Source organism: Parasteatoda tepidariorum, chromosome 10, assembly GCF_043381705.1.
Source record: "Parasteatoda tepidariorum isolate YZ-2023 chromosome 10, CAS_Ptep_4.0, whole genome shotgun sequence".
Lineage (NCBI taxonomy): Eukaryota > Metazoa > Arthropoda > Arachnida > Araneae > Theridiidae > Parasteatoda > Parasteatoda tepidariorum.
This window is the reverse complement of record NC_092213.1, coordinates 41198529-41224940: the sequence shown is the minus strand read 5'-3', so window position 1 is coordinate 41224940 and position 26412 is coordinate 41198529. Positions and strand designations below refer to the sequence as shown.

Here is a 26412-nt window from a genome sequence, read left to right as displayed (position 1 = left end):
AATTTTTTAAATGAAAATCTTATGCCGAAAATCTCAATTTAAATTTTTCTCATTGCCATAATTTTAGAAGAAAAAAAATTGCTATAAAATAAATTTTATTAGTAACTTTATTTTTAAAAAAAATGATGAATCATAATAAAAATGCCTAAAAAAGAAAAACAGAAAAAAAACAAATTTTTCTTAGTTCCAGAAACAAAAAGTAAATACTGAAAATCACACTTTTCTATGTTACTGGTTATTTATATTACAGTATAGGGAAAGAGTGATAATAAATTAATTGTATGAGACGATCTGTTAAAATGCTGGGTTATAATAAAAACAGCAAAAAATGGGAAAAAATCCTTCTCAATTCTCAAAGTATCGAAAAAATGANCGTGGCGGACAGCTGGCCGCCTTTAGCGGCTAGTAAATTAATAGTATGAGACGTTCTGTTAAAATGCTAGATATAATAAAAACAGCAAAAAATGTTAAAAAAATCCTTCTCAATTCTCAAAGTATCAAAAAAATGACAAAATTAACTTGTCTGATTATAACTTTAAAAAAAAAAAAGTAATATCTATAAAAATTCAAAAATAACAAAAACTTAGAAAAATACATTTCTAAAAAATATTCTGCCGAATATTTGACTGATCATTCAACCAACTGAATTTTTCACAGAAGGTCCAAATACTTGTTACATTCCTAATTTAAATGCAATGTTATTGCAACTTGAGAAATTCAAAAAATGGCGGAAAACGTGCTTAGACAAACTATACACTATTAAAATACATTAATAACACCTGCTTATGGCAAAAACTGTGCTGTTTGACCATAAAGCAGTTTTTTAAAATTTTATTCAAATCTTATTTCTCCGACTATTTGAAAAATTTATAATCAAACTTTTAATCGTTTATAAAACTTCTTTTTGTTTCTCAAGATCATTAAAGTAGTAGAGAAAAAAATAATATTTAAAGCTAATGTTAAGATTTTTAAATTACTATCCAACTACCATAAAATTTAAAAAAATTTTTTTCCTTTGACAATAAGCAATATTTAAGAACAGTGCAATATTTGTTTTTCTTCTGACAACTTCAATAAACTTGTCTTCTAGAAGTTCAGAAAAATTTGACATCGTAATAAAATTTTACAAAAGCTTTTGCACATGAAAAAAATCATTTATTATTATTAATGGGATATTATATTCCCTTGCTGAACTGGGGTTTGAAACTTATGAGTATTTCTAATTTTTAGTAGTATTTAATTAAATTTAGGAATAATTTCATAACTACCTACATAAAAAATTTCAAAACTACCTTTCTACATAATTTATGAACGTGCATAAATAGATTTTGAAAAGCACAAAAAATACTAACTTGGAATCAGGAGCGTATGCAAGTATGAAGGTTGCTCCACAAACTAGAATGGTCAACATTCCAAAATTTGTCAATTTGTGCAAATGACGATCATTTTCATAATTTATTTCATCATAACCATATGAAACCCAACTCTGAAAGGAAAAAATTATTATTAATAACAACTAAAATCTAATTGGAAAAAAACTTATACTTCAACAAACGACAAAATTAATGCATATTTTCCAAATTTGTTGCAAACCTACATAAGATTTGAAAATAATCCCGTATCGGTATCTGCTTGCTCTAACAACAGTTACCAAGACTACAAAAAGGTTTTAAGGATGCTTTTTTTTCTTCAAATTTCTCGCGGGCTACTGATTAAAGGCACGGTAATCAACACAACTTAGCTATTATTTTAGCACAGGCAACAACACGGAAATCTTCTCCGAGATTTAAAAGAAGATAGAACTCTTCTGCCTAAAATATTTACAATTAAATATGAATTCAAAACTACTTATGTATAGTATAGTCGAATAAAAATACAAATTGATAAAACATCTTTACATTAGTTTTATGATACATAATATAATATATTTAAATGTAAATTTATCAACTAGAATTTTGAAAAACGAAGAATATTAAAAGAAACAGAGAGAACCTTTGGATTTTTAGTTTCGGCGAATTCTTCGACTGTTTTTGGAGGAGCTGGAGGCTTTTTAGGAAACAAATCTTCAGGATATGCTAAAGTATCTTTGGACTTTTTAGAAGTAGATATTGATGCAACTTGACAGCGTAAACATCTTCCTAAATTTCTTCTTAAAGTAGGATTTGCGTATTTCAATAACGAGACAGACATGTTTGTTTAGAAAAGTTTTGACCTCCACTTCAATTTGGTGAGGTGAGATGTTTAAAATATACTGATTGTTTATTTATTTATTTTATTCATTAAATTTTCAATCTAAATTAAGTGAATATTGCTTAAATAAAATTAAAAAATATCTGAAAAACTATTAAATTGTTTAATTTTTTTCTTAAATATTTTATTAAAAAAGCTAAAGATTCTCTAATTTCATTATACGAAAATTGTTTATTTTAAACAGCCGACACGGATCATCTCAATCGAGTAGAATGTGCAAATTTTACATAAGCTACACTTACTTTACGAACGGCACTGAGTCTTCGACTCAAACGATTTAAACTTTTTAAAGTTTCCCTACTGTGCTAGAATAAATTTTTAAGTAAAATAATTTGGCATTGCTAATGGTTTTGACAACAAAAGTGTAAACAAAAAATGTCTGCTGATATGTGGTTTAGTTATTAATTGACGTATCACAATTAAATTAAAATTACTGAGTAATTTAGTTTTTTTTCTTAATCAATAGAATCATTTAGTTTTGTTTATGTCTGTCAAAGCTTCAACATTTTTAACCTTAAATATATTGCATTGTGTTGTCTTTCAGATGCCTTGTTGAGAATAAAAGATTATTGTACTGTTTTCTAATTTAAGTTATACATGAAAAAATGCAGTAACCTCGCTATGAATGATATTACCAGTAAAAGTAACTTAAAACTAAACTAACATCAATTAAAGTGAATTGTCACCGGACTTCCATTTGATTTTGCGTGTTCTCTTCTGTGGGCTTTAGCAAAAATCGTGATGTTTTAAAAATAAAATCATAAAATTTGTGATCTTAATTGAATTTTTTTATTCAAATCAGAGTTTTTAATTTTTTTACATGTACTAATCAAAGCTCTGATAAAATGTATTAATGCTTAATACTATTTAAAAACAATATCATTATTTCTAATGATCACAAACTAATCACTTGATTATTAAGACTTAATTTATCATTTAGATATCAAATGAAGAACAAATTAATAGGAAAGAAAAGTATTCTAAATTACTCTTCACAGAACAAAAGTGTTTTAATTATTTAAGTAGATGAACTGAATGTTTATTAGGGTTTAACATATTCTTTTACATGCAGGTAATTGGAAGCAATAATTTTAAATGTTCCACATCATTTTAATTCTAAATTTTATTTTTTTAGTCTATTGCGCACATTTAATAATTTACATCCATTACCCTCTAAAATCATTCGCTAATAATGAAATAAAAAATCAATAATTTTTTTTATTTAATTAAGGGATTTAACACTTTACAACTGCCTGTGGAAATTCAATCATTCTTATTATTTTACATTTTTATTAAAACTTCATTCATTTAAATTGTGCAATTTAATATTTTTATTTTAATGTCTATTACCCCATTTAAAACTTTCTAACTTGAAGAGGAATTGTACACATATTCTAAATCTAGTCTTTTCTTATGAAAATTGTTTGAAATTTGCTTACATTTATGTATATGTACATAGAGTGTAAATAGTACATCATTTTAGTAGGACATCTATGTTTTTTTTCTTCAATTATTGAATATCATCTATAAGTAAAATAAATAAGAAATGTAAGTCTTAGTTCACTCAAATTTTTTTTTTNTTTTTTTTTTTTTTAATCAGAATGTGAGAGAGTAGATAAGAATATGACACTTCTTACAAAAAAAAATTTTTTTTTTTTAATTTTATTACTACTTTTATTATATATCTAGGAATAATATCTTGAATCAGTTTAATATACTTTCAACGTATAAAGATTTGAATCAAACTTGAAACAATTTTATAAGTATTGAATNAAAAAAATTTTTTTTTTTTTTAAATTCTATTACTACTTTTATTATATATCTAGGAATAATATCTTGAATCAGTTTAATATACTTTCAACGTATAAAGATTTGAATCAAACTTGAAACAATTTTATAAGTATTGAATTTTATAAATTAATTTAAAAAAAGTGATATAGTGTTCTAATGCTCAATGTACAAGAGAGAAAGGGGGAGACACACCATGTTTTTAAAAGTTAAAATTCATACATAATTTCCAAAAAAATATTCTTAAAAAAACTACAGTATTTTTTTTCTGTACTTTTATTCTTTTATGCCATCATGAAGTTAAGATCGTTCCAATCATTTTTGCTATATAACATTTATTTAACACTTTAATGGTTTATTTAAAAGCAAACAGTTAGTCAATAATTTATTTAAAATTGTATTTCTTTTTAAAGAAAAGAAATTACATAAGCATTTAAAATTACTTCTCAATAAAATTGATACCATGAATCTTTTAGATTCTATTGAATCATAATATATATTTTTTTGTAGTCTTAATGATCAATTAACAAATAATTTAAGCAAGATGACTCTTAATAATGTAGACAAAGTCACCACAGTTTTACCCTACTATAGATATAAAAGACGTATAGTAAAACTGTAACTAGTGACAGTGTAGAAGTATCAATATTATCCAAATATAAAGCAAGTCAAACATGCAGTCTATGGGCCAAATTAGGCAGTTGAATTTAATTAGTTCACTGCAGTTCACAAAACTCAAATAAACTTATAAAGGATGTTTAGAAATTTATTAAATATTAAAGCTATTGATATTAAATTTATCATTTTGTAATAATATAAATTGAATTTTAGTATCAATACTTTGTTTCACTAATAAGTCTCTATACTTTTCTTTTGAAACTTTTTGTGTGGCGTATCAATACAATGTCATTAATATTGGCAGACTATAAATTTTTTTATTCATTTAAAATATAATTTTAATAGCTATAATGTTACAAGATATAATATTAAATTTTGTTAACAGATTACGTTTTCTACTGTATTCTGTTCTTCTTTCTTTTTTTTTCATAACTACATATTTCTATTATCAGCAAAAATGTGTCAGATTTGTACAGAATAATATTACATGTACTTGAAAAAGAATTTATTATTACTTCTACCAGCTTATCATTTTTTCACAATAAGTTGACCAAATATATAGGCTGTTATTGTTGCTAGAAATTTTAACCTTTTAATTGTCTACCATTTGGGCAAGTTTGTTTAAAAATTGTTATTTAGTGTTGTCACATAAAATACTACATGGCAAATATCTGATTTCCTGTACAGAAAAACAAACAAGTCTTATTTTGAATTCAGTTCTTAGCTGACAAAGCTTTTATTAGATCCTTGCTAGGATGATATTAAGAAAAAAAACCCTTTTTTTTAATAATTATAACAATTTAAATTTTTTTCAAAAGCCTTATTTTCTATTTTGTCATGAAGATTTAATAGAATAGGCAGTAGTTCTCCATGCATCTTTAAGTGCCCTGCACTAATCAAAATTATCGATTTAAAAAATATTTACACCTTTGGATCATTATTTAAGTGGAACCATTAAAAAAATGCAAAATAACTGCACTTAAAAGGCCTAATGTTGTGTGCAGAGATTGGCAAATCCCAAACACCAGGTCAAGCAGACTACTAACTTCATTAATTTTTCTAAACAAAAAAACTTCACATAAATCAAAATTATGGATTTTAAAAATATTAAAATTTTTTGATCATTATTTAAGTGGAACTATTAAAAAAAATACAAAATTGCTCCAATCAAAAAGCAACATTACGTGTAGGAGAAGATAAATCCCAGGAGGTGCCAAATCGAGCTGACAATTAACATTTTTTTCTACTACTTATATTTGAACTATATAAGTAGAAGGATTCATTAGGAAAAAAAATTCGAAATTGATAAGTTTTTTACCAGAAAATTGTATTAATGTATCATATTTTAATACTAAAACTCTAATGAAATGTTTATCTATTCAATAATATATATTAGTTTTAAAGGAAAAATATTACTTTACCTTCTGTTTTAGTGTTTTTTTCATATATTTTTTTCATTAAATTTTAGTTATAATTTAAAAGAAATATTTTCTTAAAAATAATAGTGTATTGAAACTATATTCACTATAACTATATAAAACTACTGAACATATAAAACACTGAAACTATATATTATTATTATAGTCAATTTTTAATTTAATATTTGACAAGTATGTTTATGAAAAGCTATTTTTATTTTGTAGTAAATGTGTTTAAGTCACAATAATTCTAGAATTCAATTCCTAAAAACTTTCCCTGGATCCTAAGATTTTACATCTTTTGTCAGTCTTTGGTTATGTGTGCAATATATAAAAATTATTATTAGTATAAAATTTGAAGAAAGAAAAAATGTTAAGATGTTGGTGTTTAAGAATGAAATAAGAAATGAAATTATATTTATTTCAAAATACACTAGTACTTCGATCTATTATTTCTTATGGAACCATTGTAAACGATAGATGCGAGAAAATGGTCAACATAAAGTATTAAAAAATTATTTGAAAATGTACAAAGAGTGAAGGATTTAAAAATTAATAAATTTATAATTTGTTACAAACAAAACATAAGTTATTTTGCCTATGTTTGCCTTTTCTCCCTTTAATAAATATTGTCTTAAAAGTGTGAAACAATCATAACTGATTACTCATGTTATTTCTAAAAAAAGATACTATTAAATACTAGCTAATAATGTAATGTATTTTTAAATTTTTTTTCTAGGATTGTCTGACTTCTAATGGTTTCTCTCCAGAACCTTAATGTTACTAATTTTTCATTATCTGCAGAAGATTTTAATGTTTCTGTGACGAATATTACTCTCAAACATGAAAATGTTGAACCTGCAAATACATTTTTACTTGATTTTGTGATATTGCCTTTAACTATAATAGTGATAACTGTTATTATAGTTGGACTGATTGCATTTGTTATAAGAAAGAAACAGTAAGTTATTCTAGTTTTTAATACTATTTATAATAAATTTTATTTTCAAGCACATTTAAATTTGTTAATATCTTAAATAAATAAAAAATGCACAAAATTATTTTAAATATGCTTCGCTACAAAAGTATAATAATCTAAAATTTCCTGTTTTATATTGTACTACTCTCAATTCTTCCATATTTCAGGACTTCCATATTTCTGGGTCCCTTTTTACTAAAAATGGGTCCCTATATAAAATATGAATTTTCTACATCTTTATCCATAGATTAACATACACATTCATAATTCTTCCATCTATTAATAGACAAAACATTGTATTACATGCACATTCATAACTCTCCCATCTATTGATAGACTGAACAAATACCCTAGCAACAAAATAACTTGAACCCTCATTGTACTAATATTCGCAAATCTGGGATCAATAAGGGTTCAAATGGCTGATATTTTCTGATATGGGCTCTATATAGAATTGTCAGATTCACCCGATATTTTATAATCTTCATTCAGCCAATATAAGTCATATATTGGCCCTATCTAGGCCGGTATTAACATTGCATTTTTACAATTTGGGCGAATTTTTTATTTTATATTCTTCATTGAACCGCCGATCCAATTTTTTGGGTTTATGACAACTAGTGTTTAACTCCGTAGCCTTGAAATTTTGAACCCAATACGAAGACAAGGGATTTTCTGGATCAAGTATTGTCTGATCTAGTAAAATCTGGACATCTCAATATTGGTCCCTCGGAGCATGTTCATATAGGACTCATATTGAGCCAATTTTTAGCCCAACTGGGGCCAATAATTAAGAAAAAAAAATTTTTATTTATAAAGTTTGGTAGCCTATATAAATTTACTGAAAAATTGGTCCAGGAGTATGCACCACTTAATTTTTGCGCCATAATTATGCACCATAACTTAATCATAAGGTACATATTTATCCTTTGCTCTCCTATGATTGTTCTTAACCTCTAATTTCTATTCAGTCTAAATAAGAGGTGAACAGGGCCTGGCCTACCGTGAAACTATCGAGAAGTCGAATTCCTAAAATGTAATTCGTAAATAAATGGAAATAAAACAATTTTTAAGTTTCATTGTAGTGTATTTAAACAGAGTTTGATGACGCAGTTTCTCAATATACTCATTGTCCTTCCCAATGATCTACAATTGTAGAAAATTTCTATAAGTCAAGACCAATTTTTAGGAACCAACCTTTTAAGTAGCATAAAAGTGTTTTTCTTTTCCAAAATACCAGGCATGATATTTTATGCATCATAGCTACGGTAATTTGCAGACTGTTGTTCTCTACAGTAATTTTTTCAAATCTAGTTGAATTCCTCAATTGTTTCTTTATCTGTGGTTTATAGAGGAGATAGTAGAAATCTGCGACAATATACTTTTTTAAACATTGTAGCATATTGAATCATCAGCTGAATTAAAGTTGTGATTTCTCAAGATAAGAAGTTTGCATACATACTATCACAATTTAGTTCCTCTTTTGGATATGAACCTGGCAAGGTAAGGCAGATGTAGTAATTATTTCACACGTTGTGTGTATGTATCATCGATGTCACTGTAGTCTAAGTAATTTTTTCACTTACTCACATTTATAGATAGCTTGAATAAAAGAGACTATTGTTTTAACAAAATAGGACGACACGGAGCAATTGTGTATGCAGTGTATCATATAATTTTGGAATTACAAAATTGAACTGTAAAAGTTTCAATTTTATTCTTAATATTATTCACCTTTTTTAAAAATTTAGTCAATTCTAAATTACCCTTGAATATAATAAAGTTGTCTTGTAGATTGGATAAACTTCGCCATCATCTAATGCCTCTGTACAGCTTTGATCCTGCAGAAGAAGGTGAAGATTGGGAAGCTGAACTGTTGGAAGAAGGCACTGACCACCAACTAAGAGCAAAGGTTAAGTTTCATTTGTAATACATTTTTCAGCTAATTAACTTTTTCATGAGTTTTAAAAATTGGTTTAATACATAATTTTTAAAAGTTTGTGTAGTATAAATCTATTATTTATCCAAAATTCTTTTATGTTTGTGAAAAGGGGATGCATTTCACTTCCATGGATATAAATAAAGATTTAAGATGAGGGAGCTTGCAAAAAATTTTTAGAAGGGTGCAACTAACGGAAATAGTTATTAAAATATTTCTATAATCCAAATAATTTAACAATTTCAATAATTTATTTAATGGCACTACGCAAGCAATTTTTTGCATAATTTTACGGCGACTAATTTTCAACTCTGTAACCTTGTAATTTTGAACCAATCCAGAAGACAACGAAACTGGTGCAAGCGATTTTCCTCTTTTTGAGTTTAAAGTCCCTTCGCAAGCGATTTTTCCCCAACAGGCAGTAAATGGCTGAAGAGGAGTGACGTCATGGTATGAGAGCCTATCAGAGGTTGCCAGAGGGCGCTGTTTTTCTCCCTACTTTTTTCGAATCTTCGACGCAGAGCGCGTTAGCCAGTCTCTTAATTTTTTTTTCTTCAAGGTAGTAGGTGTCCTTTTTTAGGTAGACGTTTTAGGGCTACTAGGCCCTGGATCCAGGGACCGGATGACCGATAAGTATCCTTTTNAGGGTGCAACTAATGGAAATAGTTATTAAAATATTTCTATAATCCAAATAATTTAACAATTTCAATAATTTATTTAATGGCACTACGCAAGCAATTTTTTGCATAATTTTACGGCGACTAATTTTCAACTCTGTAACCTTGTAATTTTGAACCAATCCAGAAGACAAAGAAACTCCTGGATCTGTACCCCCAGAGGTATTGATTTGTTATGGGAACATGAAGGACTTTGCGATTCAACAGATTTAACGTGCATCAGTCACCATTTACTACACAGGGAGTCTTCGGCCAGCGAGGACATGGGCTCAGTGCCCTACCAACCAGGCTAGCCCGGCCCTTACATTAATGTATTACAGTCATCAATTACTCATACTAAATTTTAATTTATTATAATTATGAGTAAAATTGTAATCGTGATTACAATAATCAATTACAGCAATGAATTACTTTAATCATAATAACAATTTCGCAAAATTTTGATTGCATGATACGTTATTACGATTTCTCAATATATAGGATTACAAGTAAATATTAATGTATACTGTATAGATCATTATATTATAAAACACAGATTGTATAATATATTACATGAACCCACAAACTCTTGGACATGGGCCCAATGCCCTACCTACCAGGCTATCCCGGCCCTTGCATAAAATTTATTTTCAACAAAGAGAAAATTGATAAAAATCATTGGAAATATTGAGACCAATGCTTGCGTTAGACACTCTTAAACTGAATGCCATCTTACAGGCATAACTTAAAATAGAAATTAGAATCTACCTGTGCTTCAATTTATATCGAAATACAAAGTTAAATCTATTTGTATTTTGAATCTTGTATTCATTATTATTGTATTCTTATATTTTCATTGAACCAATCGTAATATTACTAACTTAGTTTTGTTTTGCGATAAAATTTCACTCTGTTTTATTAATTACTAATTAATAAATTTAATGTTTTTTGCTATTTCACTGTATTTTAAACATATTCTTCTGCCTCATACTCTGCCCCACCTAACTAGGGTTTACAGCATCTGAGGACAAACTCAGTTTTTGCGCCTGCGATGCTTGCCACTATCACCAGTTTTACCGCCAACTCGGCATGTTAAAGTTTTTTGGTAAAAGCAACTCTGTGATAAATATTTTCCATCAGGAGAAGAACTGGCTACTTACCTTTTCTACCTCTTTGCTAGCTTGCTTGGTCGAAGGACAAATTTGTTGATGGTATACTGATATTATGTTTGTTAAAGCTTTACTGACGTTATGAATGAAATGTTCTAAGAGAAATTAGCATTTCATATTCTCTTCACACCCCTTGACATTCATAATTTTAGGCTAATGGGAGTTTTTCGGGACCATTTTGAGTTTCAGAGTATGTAAAACTGTTAATTTAATTGTACATTGAATCGCATTTCACAAGATTTTTTTTAATCAATATATCAACGTAAAAACGTTCATTTGATTCTGTTCATTGAACAGTATGTGAACAGTCTGTTCAATTGAACAGTATGTATTTCTAAAGTAGTTTTCAATACTCTTGGATGTTTTTTTTATCTTGTTTATTGTTTTTGATTGAATAATTAGGGTTCATTCTAAAGATATTTTTCATTCAATGTGTTGCCAATTTGCTAAAAATAATAAACCTATATGTAATGCAAATTACAATAATAATAGACTTCCTGTTAAATTTTTCGGAAAATCAGGTAAATATTTTAATAGGTTATTGGGTCCGTAATTAACATGTGAAACCGTGGGGAGAAAGCCTCTTCAGAATTAAAGCAAGTTTAATGTATCCTTTTAAAGAAAAAAATAAGTTTTATTTGTCTCTAAAAACTTAGTAAAAAAGTTTTTCTTGAAATTGCTTCTGTAAAACACTGTTATATATTAATTTTCATCGGTACATAAATTTTTATAAACAAAAAAAAAATCGAGACATCACAAACCATTATTTGAATTGTTAAAAGTATTTTTATTTTCTTTTTAATGTATTTAATCTGTTTTGTACAATCGGCTGGTGGCTGGGTCGCGTGCAAGCGATTTTCCTCTTTTTGAGTTTAAAGTCCCTTCGCAAACAATTTTTCCCCAACAGGCAGTAAATGGCTGAAGAGGGTATGAGATGGTATGAGAGCCTATCAGAGGCAGCCAGAGGGCGCTGTTTTTCTCCCTCCTTTTTTCGAATCTTCGACGCAGAGCGCGTTTGCCAGTCTCTTAATTTTTTTTTCTTCAAGGTAGTAGGTGTCCTTTTCTAGGTAGACGTTTTAGGGCTACTAGACCCTGGATCCAGGGACCGGATGACCGATAAGTACCTTTTAAATTGGCATATTAAATGAATAACTAATTTTATTTTATTGATTAGAAATCCGTCTTAAATTAACAATGTCGAAGATTGTTATAATATTAAATTAACTTAAAATAGATGCTTAAAAATCTAATTACTCCGCTAATCTTAAACCACGTGCTAGATGATTTTTTTTTAAAACCCAGCCAAATTTGCATAAGTTGTTAAATGTGAATTATTTTCAATAATATATATTAAATTGTTATATCATTAGAAATTTTGTTTTGAAGATGTTGCACCGAATTTTTTTAATATAATTTGTTCAAATTGTTGTTTAACGAAGACACTATATTTGTATAAGTGCAAATACATTGTAATCAAGATTTAAGTTTAAATACATCTTTATTTTTAAAAGTTAATTTAGTCTTTAATTTTGACTATGTCTCATGCTGTTTCTTTGGATACAGATAATGTAGTACATGTGCAGTCCGGTGTCATAATTCTCAAAGATCGTTAAAATCCTTCTAAATGAAAAATTATTTCGATTAATCATGTCAATTAACATTGCTTATTTTTAATTCTAGTCCAAATTGCCGTTTAACTAATCAGATTAACATTGATAATTGATCTTGAGGCACGTGGATGGCCTGCACAAGTACGTTAGGGAATAGTAATAACTGATGTTAAATGTTAGTTATTAAGGTATGAAGCTGCTAATTATTTTAACGTTGGAATCACAATGCAATTATTTTGATAATTTTAATTATATTCCTAATTTTTGATTTAAATTAACACAACGCAAAAAACCATCGTTATTAAGAAATTATTCTAAGTGCTATACGATCAAATGTAAATTATTATTTTATGAAAGGATTAGTGTTGATGGATAAATTCCAAAGAGCATTATATGTTAAAAATGATCCATGAAATTAAAAATAAATTATAACAATGTTTACGAACCAATATATAAATTAAATATAACCCTGGTTAGTTTAATTTTCTTTAAATATAACAATATAAATTTCTTAAATTATAACACTGGGTTAAATTTTGTCAATGGATAATACTGAATACCAATTTTTAAATTATACCTGGTTTACATTTTAATTATTACAATGATAAATTGTTTTAAATTATAACAACACATGTTTCATATTTTAAGCAAATTATCTGATCTTTAATTCAAGGCTTGTAAAATATTATGTATTTGTATTTTAACGTATAAATGCCAGCTATTCACAAGTGGCTACGTAAATTTTCCTTACAAATATATATCTAAAAAAATAATTAATCTATATAAAGTAAGAGACAAAAATAAAAAGAAACTATTTTTTTATTTATATAAATATCTAGATGATATTATATAACATTAGTTTGTAACATTTGTACAAGCATTTTGTAAATAATTTTATATTTTAATCTTGGTGCAAATTTATCTGTATTTCTGAAATCAAATTAAAATTTTATTCATTAAATTTTTTTTCATTTATTTTATTTTTCAGAATTCCAGACCTTCTGAACCACCCCAATTAGCATTTCGCAGCAATTTGTAAAAAGCCTCTTCTAAGTGTAAAAAATGTTTGTTTTTTCACCCCGAGATGTCTTTTTTGGTCAACTGCAAGCTAATGAGATGTGCTTGTGCCAACATTTAATTTATTTGTAAACAATGTCTACTTTTTATATGTTTCATGCAGTCTTATATTTAAAAATATTTATTAATTAGTATATTATATACTTCAGAAATAATGTGTATTTCTGAAGCTTATTATCAGATTATAATTTATCTTTTGTTACAAAAACACCATTTTCCCATTTTCACTTACTTAAATCATTGCACATATTAAATATTTTTGTTATTTAATCATTATGTATAGCTTTTATTCTATGATCTCATGTGTATGTTAATCTCTGTATTAAAATTTATTAGATTTTATGTTCTCACTCAATGATCAAAATAAAATATCAAAAATATATTCTACTCACACAGTGCGTTATTAATAATAGAACTTAAACTGTAAATTCTTTTACTCATCTGAAATATTTTTATTTAACTAATTTCTATAATATATTTTACTCATCTCTGTGATATATTCTGTAATATATTTTTACTCGGTGATTAAAAATAGAATTAAATCTATAAATGCTTTAATTCATCATAAATATTTTAATTTAAATTCTTAATGTTCTGTAATGTTTTTAGTGTGTTTAGATCTTAAAAATTAAACTAAAAATTTAAGACAGACAGATTAAGATTTTAAAACTTTTTCAAGATAATTGTGAAGCATAAATTCTTATTTGTGTGACATTGTAATAAAAACCTTCTTACATTTGTATTATTACTTGTTTTCCATACTCTTTTAAAAAGAAACTGCAGTTTGAAAAATTGGTTTTAGATTGTTATAAATTATTTTTATTTGTTAAATTAAATTGTCAGGATTTTTGATTTCACAATAAATGTTCAATATTAAAGCTTAGCAATTATTATCCACATCTGTGAAAGAATTGTAAAATTTGAAATGTTGTTTAATTATATTTTTTTCACAGCACTTTTTTTTCAGTTAATGTTATTTTTATTATTTCTAAAGACCAAGTAAAACCAAGTAAATATAAATTGGTCCATTCCCAATGGAAATTGTATTTTCTCTCAAAAATGTTTGTTTCGTATAATTTATTAATTTTAAAGATTAAAACATAACTTTTTAGTCAGTGCCTTTTCCAACTTAAAAACTTTTTTGTGTTTCAAAAAATTATTTTAAAAATTCAATGTATTACTTAATTATTTATTGTGTGAATATTACATTTCTCTCTAATATTTGCTATTAATTAACAAGTTTATATTTATCTACAATTGTACATATTTATATTTGCCCCTAAAAGCCATGTGCTAGTTATTGCTAAAATATGAATCAAATAGCATGTATAAAAAATATTTTGCATTTAAGTGTGCTTATCCATACATATTAAAAAATGTGTGCAAGTCAAAAGTATTAACAACCAACCTTTATAATCACCCTTTTACTTATTCATTATTTATTTACTTTTACATTTAGATAATATTATAATGTTTTTTTGCAAGAAACTATTACTTTTTATCATTGTTTAAAATTTACTTAATACTAATGTCACACAAAATTTTATAATAATGCAATAGTTTTATTAAGTGAAATAAACTGAAAAAAAAAATTGTTCAAATGTCTCATGAACTTATTAAACTAAAAAATAAATCCATGGATATCGGTATTATACAATTAAAATATGGAAATAATTATTAAGTAACCGTATTGAGTTTAACATACATTTTTTTGTGATATTTGCTAGTTTCACTATATGTTTGTAAATACTTACTTGTAAAAATTTTTCTTCTATTTTTACAGTACATACATATATTACTATTTCTGAGTTCTATTGTTTGCATGTCTTATATACTACAACTAAATATAGATATTTTTTAAACTGTGATTTATTATATTTTTTTAGTTCATTATTCATTGAGTTTAATTTGCATTACATTACATTTATTTAATTTATGGTGCTATTTAAAATTTAGTATTTTACGAACAAAATATGTCATGTTTTAAATGTGTATTTATTTTCAACTCATTAAAACATCTTATTCATTAAAGAATGATTTTGACCTCAATTTTCTTATGTGCTAACTTGATTTTTGAATTAAATTTTCATTTTTAGTTTTATTATTTTATATTTACTATTAATTATTTTGCCCAATGTGACATAATCTTAAGTTATTAATATTTAAGAATTGTTTTTAAGCTCTATATATATTAACAAAATGCAAAATAATTTTCAAAGACTTAACATGATCATGATAAAGTAACTAGTTTCTAACAAAGAACTCTTCTTAATCATATTCGCCATTATAAAATGATCTAGAGAATTTTTGATTCGATATTAGAGGGTGAAAAATGAAGTCTGAAATTGGGAATATCTTGCAAATGGGAAGGCAATAATCTCACCGAACCTAGCACAGTATATATGCACATACGGACTCACAAGTATTTCCTCTAACATGTAAAATGATTGGAGCTTCCATACACCAAAATGGATTGTAGTTTAATGAATTATGGAAATGTTAAAAAGCACGTTTTTGCACAATACGTGACGAAAATCGACGTGGTAAAGGAAAAAAAATCTCACTTTTTAAAACACCCAATGAATAAAGCACCTTTCAAGGCTTTTAAAAATCGAAAATAAGCACTTTTTAAAAACGCCATATTGGGTTTGGTTAGCAGCAGTTTACACATGGCTCTTCCATTATGCTATATTTATGCTGTTGAGAATATTATTCTGGCGATTAGAAATTTAGTACCTTTCTTTCTTACCCAATGTTATCAAAATTGCCAAATATGTAAAATAAAAAACTTGTGATATGCATCTATATTTGCAGAAATACAAAGTGCAGTTTCTATTCTTAGTATTTAACTCCTATACATTTGCACAAAATAATTATGCCTTCAAAACTACTTATAATAACCTTTTTTTAAAGATCTTGTCTTTTACTATAGAAAAACTAAGGTTTCTTAAAACAAAAAATCAAATCTAAAATCTGAGTTACAAAATGTGAAAACTTATGGGTGTTTGATTTAACACTTATATGAATTAAATAGTATATAGTGAATAAACTATTAAATAGTGAATAAACCATTAAGACTGAATCCTAATATTTGAAAATCCAATCAGTTTTTATTTAGTGTTCCTCTTGTTTTGTACTACACCGGAAAAGATAAAAGTTTGTTAGGACATGCAAAAGATTCATGGGGAAACTAAAATGTTTGTTAAAATTTTTTTCCAATATTCACTTAACCTTTTTATTTGTCACACACATTTTGGTGACTCTGTTAATCACAACCTAAGCATTTATAAATATATCACTTAAACAAATTTGCTTTCATTTAAATGATAGCTTTTTTGTTTCTCATTCTGTAAATATTTTCTGGAATAAAATTACTCAGGATTTTCTTTATAATATAATTTTCATAATTATGTAAAGCATTTTAGACTCATCCGCTGCAAAAAAATTTAGATTTACTATAGCAACAGATTTTCCAGATAGGGTCTATTTTAAATAAACAGCTGCAAGCATAAACCTTGAAATATTTCAATTCAATTCTTGAAAATTTTGTTATAATAAATTTGGCCACAATATTTTCCCTCATGATTAATAAGACCTAATAGTGTTATTAAACCAGATCTGACAAAATCTTGTCGATATACTATGAAGTATTTCTGATTTCTTAGCTGAAAATATATTTTTTTACTTCAGGCATTGAGCTTTTGTTTTTCATCTCATAAGAAGCTGGAAGTGTTGCTCATTAATCGCTAGAAACACCTGTGCCAAACCAGAACCATTGGCTTCACAGTCCGGCACACTGACCGCTTAACCATTAAGTTTAAAACATAGTCTACACTAATTAATGGTATATTTAAGGTTAGCCCTGGAACCATCAAGATAACATTAAAAGGCCTGCACATTTCTGAATATAATAGTGTATAGTCTGCCTATGGAAAAACTTCACCCGCCATTAGTTCGAAACAATAGTGGTGACTATGGCTACGATGTTTAACTATTTCAAGCATGGTAGCTACATCACCAAGTCAGGTTTTGTTTCAGGTCCATACAGTCTGAGAAAGCCCTCATCTTAGAAACTATTTCCATAACAGCAGACTGCCTTAGACCTCGTTAAGGCTTTCTATTAACAAAATAGTTTACTGAAGGGGATGGGGAACCGATAAATGTGCCACTGCATTATTAAGTTATCTAACAAGTATCTATTGTCTTTTAGAAGAAAATATTTTAAGTAAAGTGAGGGTAATTTTTTGTACGTAGTCTCTTAACAATTTATTATTCTGAACTCTTAAATTTTTTAAGATCATTCTGCGCCAAGAAAAAAAAATGAAATACTAAATACTCATCTTGTAACAAAACTTGATAAATTAATAACAATAAATGACTGAATACAAATACTTGTGTTATCAGTCTTAAATACTTGTGTTATCAGTCTTCTTAAAATAAAATCTATAATTAAACAAATAAAATGCTACAACTAAGAAAATGTGTTTCAATATTTGCATAGCTTAAGTTCAGTATGTCTTGTATAAATTTATTAACAGTTCAAAATCAATGAGGCAAAATCAAAATTGACTATAAAAATGGCAACAAGTATTAAAGAAAACATTTTATTGACAAAATTTTCACTTCACACAATGGCTACTTGAAACAGAAAATGCACACAACACTGAGTTAATACTATGTTATCATCATTACATCTGTCAGTGAAACAGGATTGATGAATCATTTAAAAATTTAAATCTAAGAAAAACAATCTTGTTCATTTTATAATTTAAAAAGAATAAATGGAAGAACACAACATCACGAAAAAAGCTTTTTTCAAACTGGAAAAAACAGCTATGCGTTTAACTGATAAAACACAAAATTAAAAAGAAAAAAAAACTGCAAGCATGATTAAACTACAATGAGACAAACACACATCTTTTTGCTAAAAACAGTGAGAGGCTTAAACTCAGTATGGCTTTTTTCTTTTTTTTGTTTAAAAACTATGTTATGAGACATGGTTTATCTAGGAATGAGTTTAAGTGTGTGGATGAGAATGCTCTGTAGCAGACAAATATTCAAGGATGATACAAAAAGTGTTTACAAAATGAGAAATGATAAGACTTGTACTGTTAATGATTAAAAATGGTTTGTGAGAAAACTGTTCTCGCCAGTTGATCACAAAAAAGGACAGTCAACTCAAACTGCAATCATTTTACTGTAAGAACTAGCCCGTGTGCTTCAGATCAAAAGCGTGGGGGGTTTCCCTACAAACCTGTAAAAGAAAAAAAGAATAAGTCTTTCCTATTTAAATATTTTCACCAAAATGTTCAAAACTTTAACCAAGAAAATATTTTCTTACAATACATTATTTTGAGATGCAAACATAATATAAACTTGCATCAATTTCTCTAAAAAAAAAAAAATTAGCACTTTTTTTAGCTCTAACTTCTTATTTTTAACTTATGAGGGATAAGATATTAAACTGTCATTCTGAGACTTGATCAGACCATCAGATCAATGAGTACCAGCTGGTCAAAGTAAATGTGGCCTGCAAGGCTGACCACATTGCTTTAATCACGAAATTGTGGAACCTTAACCTACCAAAGCTTACAATGGACTGTTGTAGTAAAGTTCATTTTTAGAATTAAAACAGTTTTTTTTTACAAATAGCCACCTGGGGAATGACCTTTTGTCAATACAGGCAACTCAAGGGCAGATTTGTTGGCTACTCTTTCAGGGGCACCACATTAGGTGGGCTAACAGTGCCTCCCCAGTAAGGACAGATAGAACGGAGAATGAAAGAACATCTATGCCTTGCCCCGGATTTGAATTTAGAACCAGCTCCTAGACCCCTACAGTCCAGTCAGCGTATTAAAATAGTAAAGTAGTACAAAACAGAAGTCAGGTGCTATATCCTACACAAGCTCCACTTTCTAGTTCACTGGTTAAAAAAAAATTTAAGAAAATATATAATACACTTTACCAACAGTTCCCAATTTTTTCCATTATGGAACCCTAAATGATGGAGCTTCTGAAGCAGAACCAAAAACTAAATAAAATTGGCCATTAGCAGCTTCGAATATGCTAACCAGACTTTATATAAGGAAATAAGTTTAGTCAATGATGAAAAATAATCAAAACTTAGATATATTATTGGTATGAGAAAAACTTTCATAAAAATTTTTAAGATTAAGATAATTATAAATTAAGAAATATTTAAGATAAAAAAATTGACTAACAATTATTTTTAAAAAAATTCCTACTTCTTAACACTAAACTCTAGTAATACTTTCTGGGAAAAAAAATTTCCTAAAACATTTAAAGAGATAATGCCTACCAAAAATGCAGCTCTATTTTAATAACAAGTATATATGCAAAAAAAATCCACCTCAATATTTGAAAGAAAAATCTATATATTAACATTCAAGTTTTCCAATTACAGAAATTAAGAAAAAGATTAAAGCCTAATAGAAACTCTTAATTGCTGCATCATAATAAAAAGTCTAAAATAAGCAAAATAGTGAAAATCATGGATCAAATTTTTTTTGCAAATTTGAATCAAAGTGTTGGAAAAACAAGGAACAGAACTACAAAACTCATAGTTTTAGGTCTAATCTAGCTTCAATGTTACTAATTTTGTTCTTCTATGGGTCTTAATTAGTTTTAGAACTCAATATGCTAATAAGTTTTAGAACTTAACAAAAATGTGTCAAAACTATTTCTAATAATAATATATAATAAAAAATAAGGTTTTATACTATTATTTATCAAACCTATTAAAATGTCCAAATAAAAAATAAAAAACTTTGTCGATAAGTAATTTTCGATATACATTGCCAAATATTCGACTAAAGAGTGAAATATTCACTACACCCCGAATTACAGTTGATAAAAAATTTTATTAGACAAAGTGTTTTAAACAAACATTTAACACAAATTAATGATGCAATTGCTTAAATTTCTTTTAATTTTATACCTAAAATAAATGAAACAAACAAATAGGAAAATTTAGAATGAGTAAACTTTTTTCTAATTTAAGAATAAGGTTACAAATATACACTATTCTTTTTTTTTTTTTTTTTTAAAANAAAATTAAAAATGATATTAAAAAATCAGCTCAAAAACATAGTAAAAATATAGATTTATCGCTTCATAAGTATACAAAAATAAAATTTTAAGAAAAAGTACTTTGTGAAACTACCGTTTTTCCTAAAGTTGAATTTGTGAAACTACCGTTTTTCCTAAAATTGAATTTGTGAATGTACCACTAAACGGTAGTAAATTCAACGTGGACAGACCCCTGTCTTCTATGGGTCTTAATTAGTTTTAGAACTCAATATGCTAATAAGTTTTAGAACTTAACAAAAATGTGTCAAAACTATGTCTAATAATAATATATAATAAAAAATAAGGTTTTATACTATTAATTAAAATGTCATAAAAATTAAATAAAATTCATAGTAACATAAAATAAAATTTTCGAAATACATTGCCAAATATTCGACAAAGAGTGAAATATTCACTACATCCCGAATTACAGTTGATACAAAATTTTATTAGACGAAGTGAAACAAACATTTAACACAAATTAACCTTATAAACATTTAAGCAAATTAATTGCTTAAATTTCTTTTAATTTTATACCTAAAATAAATGAAACAAACAAATAGGAACATAATTTAGATTGAGTAAACTTTTTTCTAATTTAAGAACAAGGTTACAAATATACACTATTCTTTTAAGAAAAAGAATCTACAATTACCATATTTTGGCGATATTTAATCATCCTTATCATCACCAGAGCCATCATGGTCTGAAGAACTTTTAGTGTCTTTAGCATCCTGTATAACAAACAAAAGATTGTAAGGAATTGTTTACATACGCTCATTACTCAATTATAAGACGCTATTTACAAAATACTTACACTCTTCTTAGGCCTGCCTCGACCACGTTTTGATCCACCAGATGAACTGCCGCCTGTTGACTTCTTTGCTTTCTTGGCGGTTCCCTTGGGCCTGCCACGACCTCTCTTTGCTTTGGGTTCATCAGTTCCACTATCCTATGAAATCAATAATTACTGTTAAATTTTTTTTATGTATTCAATTAATAAAAAGAGTTACCTAAAAACTATTTTAAAGAGATAGAAAATAGTAGTAAAATTACACTAATAACAGTATATTATTTCAACTCACAAGAAATATTTTCTCTGTAACGATAAAATTGAAATGCATTGCAGTGTTCCTTAAGTGTTTAAGAGGGTGGCCTACCCAGCTGGCATTTTTGTAGAAATAAGTCGCCACCCCTAAAAGACACTGCCTTTTATACCCCATTTAAAAAAAATTATTCCACTGCCAAAATAATAATTACACACTGGTATAATTATCTGTGTTGTGTTATATTCTGATTACTATTACAAATAATTACTTTGTTAGGATTATTCTCAATTGGTTAAATTCTTATAATTTTTTTTTCTTTCAGAAGGGTATATTATTTTTGAGATTTTAAATTTTAGAATTAGCAAATTTCTTTTTAAATGCACCTTTAAATGCTTATTGTCTTCAGTTAAAATTTCATTCAGTACATTTTTCGGCTTAAATTGGTAATTTAAAGATTGTTGAGAATCAAATGCAGTTATAACACAATATTACACATTTTGATAAATTTTTAAGGTACTGAGTGCCCTTTCAAAACTCAAAGTGCCCTATCTGTGAGGAAGTATCTTACCCTTTTAAATTCCTAGAAAGAACTATGGTACTGCAAAATATACTTCACATACACTAATTTCAAATAAATAAGTTATATATGACAACCCGTACTTATGCGCATTGCACCATTACACGAATTTGTAAGCGGAATTTTAACTCTTCTATATTAATGGCACACCCTGATTTGGAATTCATGAATCACTGTTCCCAGTTGCAAATCATTTGAATACCGAATAATAGGAAAAGAAATTGGAAATCTCGAATATACAAGTTCGAGGTAGAATTGAAAAAATATCGGTTTAATTAAATTAAACCAAATTTGTGATTATGAATAAATAAACAAAAATCTTTTATTGGTTGAAAGCTAAGTTATTTTCAGTTATCTAACACAGAAATTTTGTAAATAAATACCTGCTCCATGCACATTCATCAATGCCTTCAAAAATATTAATGTTTTGAAACGGATGATTGAAAATGTGATCCATTGAATTTAATATAATGCAGTATAAATTAGAATATCAAACACCTAATATCAGTTTTAAAATATTTAGCAGAACACTAACTTCAATATTTAAAAAAATACTTCAGAAAGAGACAGACAAATATTTTAAATGAAGTCTTAACTCTTCTAATACTTCACATCATTTTTACCTTTGATATTTTCTAACTTATTTAAAAGCAACTCAATACCTTGAATAGATTATAAATAAATAATAAACTAACTTTTTAGATCTTTTTAACTAATTTATGTTTTACTAATGTCAAAGGTCATAATAAAAATCTTAACAATTACCTGAAGATGTTTTAAGATATTCTACTACTGAGACAGATTACAGAAATCTAATATCTTAAGATATTATTAAAACAAATGACACTTTCTTCCATTGAACTTACTTTGCTTTCGCTCCTTGGCTCTGCTGCTTTCTTTGGCCTGCGACCACGCTTAGTTTCAGTTCCTTCACTGTCAGACATTTTATTTCACTATTATAAGAAAATTACTATTATAAGTAAAAGAAAAAAAATACAGGAATTACAATTACATACATGATCTATTAAGAATTCACAAATTCTAAAACCATAAATATATCCATTCAATACTGTTTCTAAAAGCTATACTGTTTCTAAAAGCTAAAAGAAATGTCAAAAAATTTGTCACTTTCAAAGAAAAACAGTGTGTTTAACCAGATTTTTCAACAACCTTTTAAACACTCAAAAGATATTTTTAATCACTTGAAAAAAATTCATAACCAGGATTTGTGCAGCAATAAAAATTATTTCTTCCTATTGTTCAAAGTTGATTTATATACATAAAATTAACAAAATGCAAAAACATTTCACCAAGACATTACATTATCGTGATAAAATAACTAGTTTCTGATAAATATTGCAGAAAAAACTGCAAAAATCATGTGTTTTTTTTACATTATAGAAAAAAAAATCTAATTTTGAAAGATTAAGCACATTTTACAGAGCCCCAATTTTAAAAAAAGTACTTTTAAGGGCCATTAAAAAACTTCAAATATAAGCAACTTTAAGCACTTAAAAATGCTCCACAAATCCTGAAAAATTGATCAATTAAAATTTCAGAAAATGTGACAAAAGACTAATAAATTTGTTTTAAAAAAATTAATAAAGCCATTAATTGCTTTGGTTAAACACAATTGAAAGTAAAGTACAAATTTTAAAGAATATATTTTAGCTACAATTAACAGACAGAATAGTTTTTTTTTACAAAAGCAAGCTGTGAGCAGTATTAATTTTAACACTTAGATGCAAATAACTGCCCAACAACTGGGGTGTAAAATTATTCAGTTACGGAATTTAGCAAGCAGGTATTTAAGAGATTTAGATAAAATGAAAAACTTTCAGAAAATACAATATCTCAATCAAAAAACATTCTACACACACTGATTAACTTTTGTAAAAATTTGCAAGTTTAAAATCTATTTAGCCATCTTGATTAAGATTCAGTTAAGATACTGACAGATTAAGGTACTGAAATATCCCTAAGTTAGTGATTTATCTTACATAAAAAAATTATAACTATCTAGTAAATTTTTTAACATAAAAAATAAAAACTGATAAGTACACCAACCATGGTACCCACCATAAAATAAATGAAATTGGCAATGTTTGGTTAAGCAGGTACTTTTCTCTAATATGAATTATTTTTTAACACAAAATGGCTATCACTCTTAAAAAAAAGTACACTAGAAAAATAGTTTAATTCACTTGTGCCTAGACTTTAAGAAAAAATAGCATTATAAACTGAATTTATGGGAGCATAAATTAAAAATTGTGACATTTGTAATTTTTTTTTTTTTTTTCTGTAGTTCAACTAAAAAAATAAATTAATTATAAAATATATACATCCTTATGTGCAATATTAGAACCAGTGAACACATTTCTTAGAACAATTAACAGAAATTAGACAGGAAAGTAGACTAATTTTACTATTTAAAAAACTTGTTATTTTGAATAAATGAATTATATTTAAAACAAGTAAATAATTTATTTAAATATAACCAAAAATAATTAAAAATTTCATACAACAGATCAAACACAAATTTTAAGACCTAAGTAATATGGAATAAATATAGCTAATAATTAATCAAAAAATACATAAAGAAAGTGCTAAAAATACGAAATATAAAGAAAATTATTTCATCCCAGTAGAAACAAAAAATTTCCATAATTCAGTTTTTTTAAAGAAATAGAAATTAAAAAATAATTACCCTTAAAATTAAATTTCAAATCGCTAACAAAAAAAATAAACGATATAATGTTCTTATAAAGAGACTATTAGATCCAAAAATTTACGTTATCAGATTACAGAAATTTTAATTAGCTTCACAAGTCCATTTAAAGGTGGCTTGAAAACACCATTTTTTAAAAATATTAATTAATTCCTTTTAGTCTTAAATAAAATTTTTAAAAATAGCAAAACATATGGGGATTTATTATTCAATTTATTAATACGATGTAAGAGAAGTAAAAATAGACTGTTTCAACAGCAATGGAGGATAGTATTCAATTTTAGCCATTTTTGACCGACTTGCAATAGGGATTCGAATAAAATCGGAAAAAAATTTTTAATAATTATTAAACAACATAAAAAAATTAGGGCATACCAACGGGAATCCACTAAACATATAAAAAATTAATAAAAGATTAAATAATTAATAATAAAGCTTCAATATTTTATGATCGCAGGCACATCTTCAATGGCTGTGTAGTAAGAGACGCTAACTCGAATACTGGCATAAGAAGGTAATTTTCAAAAAATCGTAGTAAATTAAATATATATTTTGGAGTGTTACAAAAAAATTGTAAAAATAAATCATACTCTTTACAATTTATTTTCAATAATTAGTTCTCTTACCAGTTAAATGTCCTTCACAAAGAAAATGGCTAGAAGATGCTCTGTATATGCCGATGAAGCTAAAAAAGATGCCGGCCTAAATCTCTCCCGCGCTTTGACTGTGAGCGGCAGATGGCAGAAGTAGTAGGGAGCGAAATCGGAGTCGAAAAACAGAAAAAAGATTGAAAGGATGGCGCTGGAAGTTGAAATTTGAATTTTATGCCGGAGTTGCCAGATTTTCGTCTGAAAAAGAAGATAAAAAAAACTTTAAATTCGTTTTATTTATTTTCGTTTTTTTTTTTAGAAAAAAAAGACTGAAATAAATTTTTACGAGTAAAAAGATAAAAACATGTGTCACAATTATTGTTTGTTATTTAAATATTGTTTGTTATTTATATTGTGAAACATTTAAATCACATTTTGCTTTGATAATACGATAACGGAAAAAAAAGTTTTTTCTTCTAAAAATGAGGAGTTGCCTGATTTTCGTCTGAAAAAGAAGATAAAAAAAACTCTAAATTCGTTTTATTTTATTTTTTTTTAGGAAAAAAAATGACTTAAATAAATTTTTACTGAGTTAAATTAGTGACCTTATACGAGAAAAAAAAATAAAAACATCTGTCACAATTATTGCTTGTTATTTATATTGTAAAACATTTTAATCACATTTTGCTTTAATAATCCTATAACGGAAAAATATTTTTTTTTAAAAAATGAGGAGTTGCCTGATTTATGTCCGAAAAAGAACATAAAAAAAACTCTAAATTCGTTTATTTATTTATTAATTTTTTTTTACTTTATATCACTCAAATAAATTTTTAATGAGTTAAATTAGTGACCTTATACGAGAAAAAAGATAA

General features: G+C 26.6%; 3 protein-coding genes across 5 annotated transcripts in view; 1 reads left to right on the top strand and 2 right to left on the bottom strand.

Annotated features, from left to right (window-relative positions):
- LOC107441822 (NADH dehydrogenase [ubiquinone] 1 beta subcomplex subunit NP15.6) overlaps positions 1-2461 on the bottom strand; it is a 7600-nt gene extending 5139 nt beyond the window's left edge. The window contains exons 1-2 of the mRNA XM_016055204.3: positions 1993-2461; positions 1353-1486 (exon numbers count right to left, since the gene is read on the bottom strand). Of these exons, the coding sequence (XP_015910690.2) occupies positions 1353-1486; positions 1993-2190 (332 nt within the window). The 5' untranslated portion in view covers positions 2191-2461. The remainder of the gene's footprint in view (positions 1-1352; positions 1487-1992) is intronic.
- A 79-nt stretch (positions 2462-2540) lies between these two features.
- Positions 2541-18477, top strand: LOC107441823 (small integral membrane protein 29). 2 transcript variants are annotated; one of them, XM_016055205.3, is made up of 4 exons: positions 2541-2687; positions 6814-7035; positions 8848-8965; positions 13416-18477. In XM_016055205.3, exons 2-4 carry the CDS (start codon positions 6830-6832, stop codon positions 13464-13466), a joined length of 375 nt encoding a protein of 124 aa, XP_015910691.2. In that variant the 5' UTR covers positions 2541-2687; positions 6814-6829; the 3' UTR covers positions 13467-18477. The 2 variants fall into 2 exon arrangements, with proteins under 2 accessions (XP_015910691.2, XP_071042380.1); XM_071186279.1 differs by having other exon boundaries at positions 2622-3322.
- Positions 18093-25801, bottom strand: LOC107441824 (high mobility group protein HMG-I/HMG-Y). 2 transcript variants are annotated; one of them, XM_016055206.3, is made up of 5 exons: positions 25574-25801; positions 23086-23172; positions 21411-21545; positions 21249-21327; positions 18093-18758 (listed from the first exon to the last, which is right to left on the bottom strand). In XM_016055206.3, the coding sequence occupies exons 2-4, from the start codon at positions 23161-23163 to the stop codon at positions 21265-21267; spliced, it is 276 nt and encodes a 91-aa protein (XP_015910692.1). In that variant the 5' UTR covers positions 23164-23172; positions 25574-25801; the 3' UTR covers positions 18093-18758; positions 21249-21264. The 2 variants fall into 2 exon arrangements, with proteins under 2 accessions (XP_015910692.1, XP_071042381.1); XM_071186280.1 differs by having other exon boundaries at positions 25323-25582.
- Positions 25802-26412: the final 611 nt, after the last annotated feature.

Coding starts and splice junctions, on each gene's coding strand:
- LOC107441823 (XM_016055205.3), top strand. CDS start 6,830: ATGGTTTCTCTCCAGAACCTTAATGTTACTAATTTTTCATTATCTGCA. Junction 7,036..8,847: donor TTTGTTATAAGAAAGAAACA/GTAAGTTATTCT, acceptor GTTGTCTTGTAG/ATTGGATAAACTTCGCCATC. Junction 8,966..13,415: donor ACCACCAACTAAGAGCAAAG/GTTAAGTTTCAT, acceptor TTTATTTTTCAG/AATTCCAGACCTTCTGAACC.
- LOC107441824 (XM_016055206.3), bottom strand. CDS start 23,163: ATGTCTGACAGTGAAGGAACTGAAACTAAGCGTGGTCGCAGGCCAAAG. Junction 21,546..23,085: donor AGCCAAGGAGCGAAAGCAAA/GTAAGTTCAATG, acceptor TTGATTTCATAG/GATAGTGGAACTGATGAACC. Junction 21,328..21,410: donor GAGGCAGGCCTAAGAAGAGT/GTAAGTATTTTG, acceptor TTTGTTATACAG/GATGCTAAAGACACTAAAAG.